Raw genomic sequence first — 6247 nt, 5'->3', positions numbered from 1 at the left:
CGGGATCCGAACCCTCGGCGGGAGCGCCGCCACACTCCCAAGCGCCGCACTCTACCGAGTGCGCCACTGGGCCGGCCCTCTCTGGTGTTACTTTTAAGCTCTTCCATACATTATTTCTTTCAACACCAAGTATATGCTGGAACATGAACAGAAATTCTTCAGATCCTGAAAGGCAAATACTGTGCCTTCCACACGCACACTCCGGGAGTTCTGTAACTGCTTCACTCACCTGCATGTCTGACGCCAGAGTCTCATAAGTCTCTCTAAGGCAGTGCCAATTCTGCCTGCCCAGGGTCAGGGCCACGCCGGGGAGGCTATATGCACAGTGCTTAGCAATTTCAGTGTCAACTGTCTGTGCACGAGAGGGATCAGTCATAGACAAATACTGATCTAGTAACGCCTGAGGTACAACATCCTAGTGGAGAAAGACAGATGACAGTGACTGAGCAGGTTAGATGCACTCTGAGCGGGTCAGACATACATTAGGCAAAATGATTTTTAAATATATGAGTTTTAACATAGCAGCTCAAATAATAGGGAAAAACCAATGTCAAATTTTCAGGTATCTAATAACTGAAAAGAGATAAGGAAACATGCTAAGGGAAACATACATAAATAAATAAAAGCAACTCCAGAACAACAATGAATAAGATCTTAAAACAGAAAACAGCTTAAAGGATAATTAAAATTATTTACTAGGGCCGGCCCGGTGGTGCACTGCTGCAGTGCGCTGCTTGGGAGCACGGCGGCGCTCCCACCGAGGGTTCGGATCCCACATGCAGACTGGTTCCCGCTCACTGGCTGAGCGAGGTGCGGGCGCAGCACCAAGGGTTGTGATCCCGTTGCCGGTCCCGGTCCGGTACGGGCGCAACACTGAGGGTTGCGATCCGTTGCCGGACACGAAAAAAGACAAAAAAGGGGAAAAAAAAAATTATTTACTAAACTTATTTTATTATTATTGTTATTATTATTTTTTTTTTAAAGATGACTGGTAAAGGGATCTTAACCCTTGGATTGGTGTTGTCAGCACCACGCTCCCCTAAGTGAACCATGGGCCGGCCCTAAATTTAAAAAGTATATAAAACAAGGCTAGAACCTTTCAATGTAGGCAGAGATTATAAAGTATGATGTAATCTAGTAAATGTAGTAAAACAGGTACTCTATGCACGATTGGCAATATGTTGGGGAAAAAACCAAAAAACCCCAAATCCTGCCTTCTTTAGATGGAAATGTAGGTGTACACATCCAACCATTTGTATAAACGTGAGGAAAAGAAGAATGTACGAGGGGTTTTCAAAAAGTTCATGGAAAGATTTGTATTCAAATTCTATTTTCCCACAAACTTTTTGAGGTACCTCGTATATCTAATCTTGCTCACGTATATGTAATAGAGCTTTGGAAGAATACATAAAAGAAAGTAAAACTAGTTGCTTCTGAGGAAGCAAAATGGATGGTGCAGGAGAGAATGTGAGAAGGAAACACCGCCAAAAGCCTTTTTGTATCTTATGAATTTTGAACTATGTAAAGTTATAACTTATACATAAAAAATTGAAATTGAAATGAACTCATTAAAAGAATGAGATGATCTATAGGTATTGATGTAAAAATGTCTACAATAAGTGGGGAAAAGCAATTTTCAAAACACTATGAATACTGACTCCATTTTTAATAAATAAAACAAAAATAAAGAACATATACCATTTGACCCAGGAAATCTACTTCTAATAATAAAATAGTCCCAGAAGCAAACAATGTGTGTAGAAAATCATGATGAATGCAGCACTGTCTGTGATACCAAAATGAAACTACAACTAGAGGTGTCTACAGAATTACGTGCATCAGGCACCTTCCCGTGTGGGAATACAGGAGGTGTGTGTGAGCACTGTGCTCCTGTCTGGGCGCCCATATGGAGAGATCTCCAAGATACACTTTAAGAAGAAAAAGAAACAGAAATAAAAGAAACGAGAAAAAAGCAAGGCACAAACACCAAATTCCAATGATCATATGCATATGATCAAATAAGCCTATTTTCCCACATTTAAAACCTCTGAAATTGGAATACAAGTTGCTATGGGTGGCATTATATAACGGCTTTGAGCCATTTTTTTTTTCAAATTTTCGTCTCTAAAATTCAGTTGAATTTTATAATTCTTGGTAACTTAGGCATGAGGAAGGAGCCAGGTAGGATGGGATGATCCTATTTGTCTTTGAAAGATAAAAAGGGGCATAAGGGGCCAACCCCGTGGCTCACTCGGGAGAGTGCAGCGCTGGGAGCACAGCAGCGCTCCCGCCACGGGTTTGGGTCCTATATAGGGCTGGCCGGTGCACTCACTGGCTGAGCACGGTGCGGGCGACACCACACCAAGGGTTGCGATCCCCTTACCGGTCACAAAAAATAAAAATAAATAAATAAATAAAAAGGGGCATATGTGTATGTTCACGTACCCCTCAAAATATACGAAGGAACATGACAGAACTGTGATCCATGTAGCTCTGAGAGATGGGGTCACAGGGGTGAGGAGGGGATGGTCTGTGCTTACTATCCGAATTCTCTCTGAAAGGAGGACACTATTCTCAACTTTTAAAACACTCATCATAAAAAAGTATGGTCAGAAACAGGCTTTAAAAAAGAAATTGAGAACATACACACAAAAGAATTTTTTGTCACTTACTTGTATTTTAGATCTCCTTTCCTCATCAGGGCTAAAACTACTACTGGTGCTCAAGTCTGAATCGTTATGGATATAGCGAAGGGTGGAGTCCATGTTCTGTTAGGAAAAAATATCTACTTCAAGAGCTGTCCTGTCTGTAAGTTCTCTCCACGTAAACTATCCTACTAAGTTACTTACTTACCTTTCAAGACTGCCAAGAGATATAAATACATATAAATTCTTTATATTTTTAAAAGTTCATAAACATACTTAAGACCTCATAAGAACTTCCTCTGCCTTAAATCAAACTTGCTGAACAGGATGCTAAATGTATTAAAATGAATTCCAGAAAACTAAAAGTAATTAAAAAGTAAATTTGAAATGGTCCAAATACTTCAAATTAGCTTATAAAATAGTACCACCAAGGTTCTTGTTTTAGAAGCCATGGGGTGTCACGTGCAGTTTTTCTTCTACTATTTCTACTTTTGGCTGTTAACATCTTATTTCACAAATATCTATTTTTTTAACAGCCTAAACAAACAAAAAACAAAGACATCTTCTAAAATGCAGATATATCACAGTATTCAAATCTCCAGTACATGGTCAGGGCTTCATTCCAAAGCACTGATATTGTACAGAGTTCTAACTATACCAGTTGTCTTCTAACAAAATCAAAACAGAAAGACACTCCAGCTGTGAGAACCCTCTCACCAGTGTGTGCACAGGCGCTCTTTCCTGAGCTTATCCTCCCAGACACTATGATCTGTGACCATTCCATCCCAGCCTTCTCCATGTTTATATCAGAAAGGGGTAAGAAATACTGATACCCAATAATACCAGCCTGATGGGGATGTAGCAGGAAATTAGGGCAGGATCATACAGAACAGCTACAAGTACACAGCGAAGACAATGCTAGTAACAGTACCCACCCTCACACTCCAGAGTCCAGATAATGCCACTGGCCCTCCGCAACATGGCCTCAAGTCCCGATCTTCTGCTCAGAATACTGTGTTGCTTGCTGCAGTGAAATGGTCCGATCAGAAACAAAGCACCTCTCCAAAAAGAAAAGGGAAGAGTTAATTATTCTTGATAAAGGGCTTTGTTTCCAGTAAGACTATTTCACTGCAGTGAGCTACATTAACATTCAATCTAATAAAATGGTCATATAGACAGGACTCGGATTTACTTTTCCAGGCATTTAATATAACACTAACGTCACAAGGACAGGATGTGGTGAGAACAATCATTTTTACTTTATGCAAAAGGGAGAGCTGAAAAATCAGCAACAAATGGAACGTACTAACGAAAAGTCATCAGCTAAAACTATTCCCCAACAAGAGTTCTGATTCAAACTGGTCTCACTTGGTAAACACTTTACTGAGTTTGATACCTCGACAGCATCGCTGATTAAAGGCACAGAATCATCTTGATTTATTTTACAGTTTGGCAGCTCACTTATATCCAATTCGTCTTGTAAGTCACTTCTCTCTTCTACACCGACGGCTCCTTCATGAGCGTGCAGGCAGGAAGCACGCAGCGCTGCAGACAGCACCTCCACTTGTGCTGCAGGCGGAAGGAGGGACAGACAGGCAAGTGACCCGATTACAATACGCCCATAGGTTTTTTCTCCATTTACATTATACATTATATTACAATGGAATGTACATTTTTTTGACACTGCCACCAAAAAGCTGAAAGAAAATCTCCTACTGTGGTAAATCATTAGTCCTTCAAGAGAAAAAGAAAACTAATACGCTTTCATGAGATTAAAAATGTTTATCCACTACTGCACATTATTCTGCGTTAGTATGAAAAGAGAAATGCTATCTAGTTGCTGGAGGTACCTCCAACTTATTAAAAGGAGTCAATTTCAGTATAAGTTAACTATGTTTTGGTAGTGCATGAATCAAACTGACAAGGCTTACTTACTAAGCTATTTTAGCAGAAGAGCAGTCACACAAACCCTGCCAACATAAAACAATAATTACAAAGATTTTTGTTGCAGTTTCATTTAAACATCTCATATCTTATTCCAGTTTATTTTTCTCTAGTTCTTTTTGAAAATGAAATTAGTGCCTTGACCCAAACATGGAAATCCCAAATTAGCTTGTCTTGCTTGCAGCAAACCAAAATGACAACTTACCAAGTAGTGCTTCCTAAATCTGGCAATTAGCATTGCCTATGCTTTGACTTACACCTTCCTTATAAAGGTAATTCAAAATTAAGATAAAGCATTCTTCCTGCTCCCCAAATAAATTAGACATTTAGCGAGAAATATTGCTTAGCATTTACTCCAGGTTAACAATTCACCTGGATGTTCAAAATATAAAAATTTTAATTCAAATTTATTTAAACAAAATAATCAGTAATTTTTATTAAGATAACCTATTATTATGCTGCAGCATTTATAAAATTTCCCTTGTTGAAGTACATTAAATACCTGGCAACAGAGATGCAAGAAACATACAGAACGAAGTTCTATTCTATTAGGTCATTATTTGCTAAATTAAGTAAACTGAGGTGTTCAGTCACAAAAAGGTCTAGTGGAGTATTCTCATTCTTTTCAGAAATTCGGCTCCAATTAGAATTAATCCTTTTAATCACTTTAGCTTCCCCCTTTTGGGATCTTTTGAGTTTCCACAACCAAATCAAAACAGTAATCAAAGTAGACCATACAACGTATAAAGGTTAAAATGTTTTGTCCCACACAGAGTACATGGGATGTGTGTGTGTGATCCCTAAAGCACTGTGAGTCTGTTCCCTGAGAAGTAACTAATAAATCAGAGCCTTTCACAGAAGACATTTTACAACAGGTCATTTATTTCTAAGTGGATTTCATAAATCATCCTTTATTTTGTCCATTTTAATCCTTATCTTTAAGTTTGTATATTCATAAAAATTTAAATGAGTTACACTATGAACTTATTCTGCAGAAAACTGATACAAGGAAGACAAAGCCTAGTGCTGATTCATGAGGAAACCTGATGCTTAAATTCTCCAGCCAGAGAATGAGGTAGAATTATATGCTTAGTTACTGCTGAAATTTTAGCAGGATATAGAGTACTACCATAAAGAATTTAAGAAGTGGGCCAGCCCGGTGGCGCACTGCTACAGTGCGCCACTTGGGAGCGCAGCTGCACTCCCGCTGAGGGTTCAGATCCCACATACAGACCAGTTCCCGCTCACTGGCTGAGCGAGGGGACAGACAGAACAACATGACAGATTTAAATCACAGCAGGTATAACAGCTGAAGTAGAAACTGAAATGATTAAATCACAAGAAGATATTTGTATTGAAATCTCTTGATTGTAGGGCCGGCCCGGTGGCGCACTGGAAAGTGTGCCGCTTGAGAGCGCTGCGGCGCTCCCGCTGAGGGTTCGGATCCCATGTGGAGACCGGTTCCCACTCACTGGCTGAGCACAGTGCGGGCGCAACACCGAGGGTTGCGATCCCGTTGCCGGTCCCTGGTACAGGCGTGACACCAAGGGTTGTGATCCCGTTACCAGTCAGTAAAAAAAAAAAAAAAGAGAAAAAGGGAAAAAAAAAAAAAAAGAAAAAAAAAACTTTCCGGGAACTTTTTTTTTTTTTTTTTTTTT

The 6247-nt window shown here is 39.6% G+C and overlaps 1 protein-coding gene across 1 annotated transcript in view; it reads right to left on the bottom strand.

The window, feature by feature from the left end:
* Positions 1–6247, bottom strand: part of PPP4R1 (protein phosphatase 4, regulatory subunit 1) — a 46949-nt gene that overhangs the window by 11570 nt on the left and 29132 nt on the right. The window contains exons 10-12 of the mRNA XM_008572714.1: positions 4042–4214; positions 2673–2768; positions 230–415 (exon numbers count right to left, since the gene is read on the bottom strand). Coding sequence (XP_008570936.1) covers positions 230–415; positions 2673–2768; positions 4042–4214 — 455 coding nt within the window. The remainder of the gene's footprint in view (positions 1–229; positions 416–2672; positions 2769–4041; positions 4215–6247) is intronic.

The sequence above is a fragment of the Galeopterus variegatus genome, unplaced genomic scaffold, assembly GCF_000696425.1.
Source record: "Galeopterus variegatus unplaced genomic scaffold, G_variegatus-3.0.2 Scaffold827, whole genome shotgun sequence".
In the NCBI taxonomy this organism is placed as follows: Eukaryota; Metazoa; Chordata; class Mammalia; order Dermoptera; family Cynocephalidae; genus Galeopterus; species Galeopterus variegatus.
The sequence above is the reverse complement of the archived record's forward strand: the minus strand, read 5'-3'. Positions and strand labels throughout refer to the sequence as shown.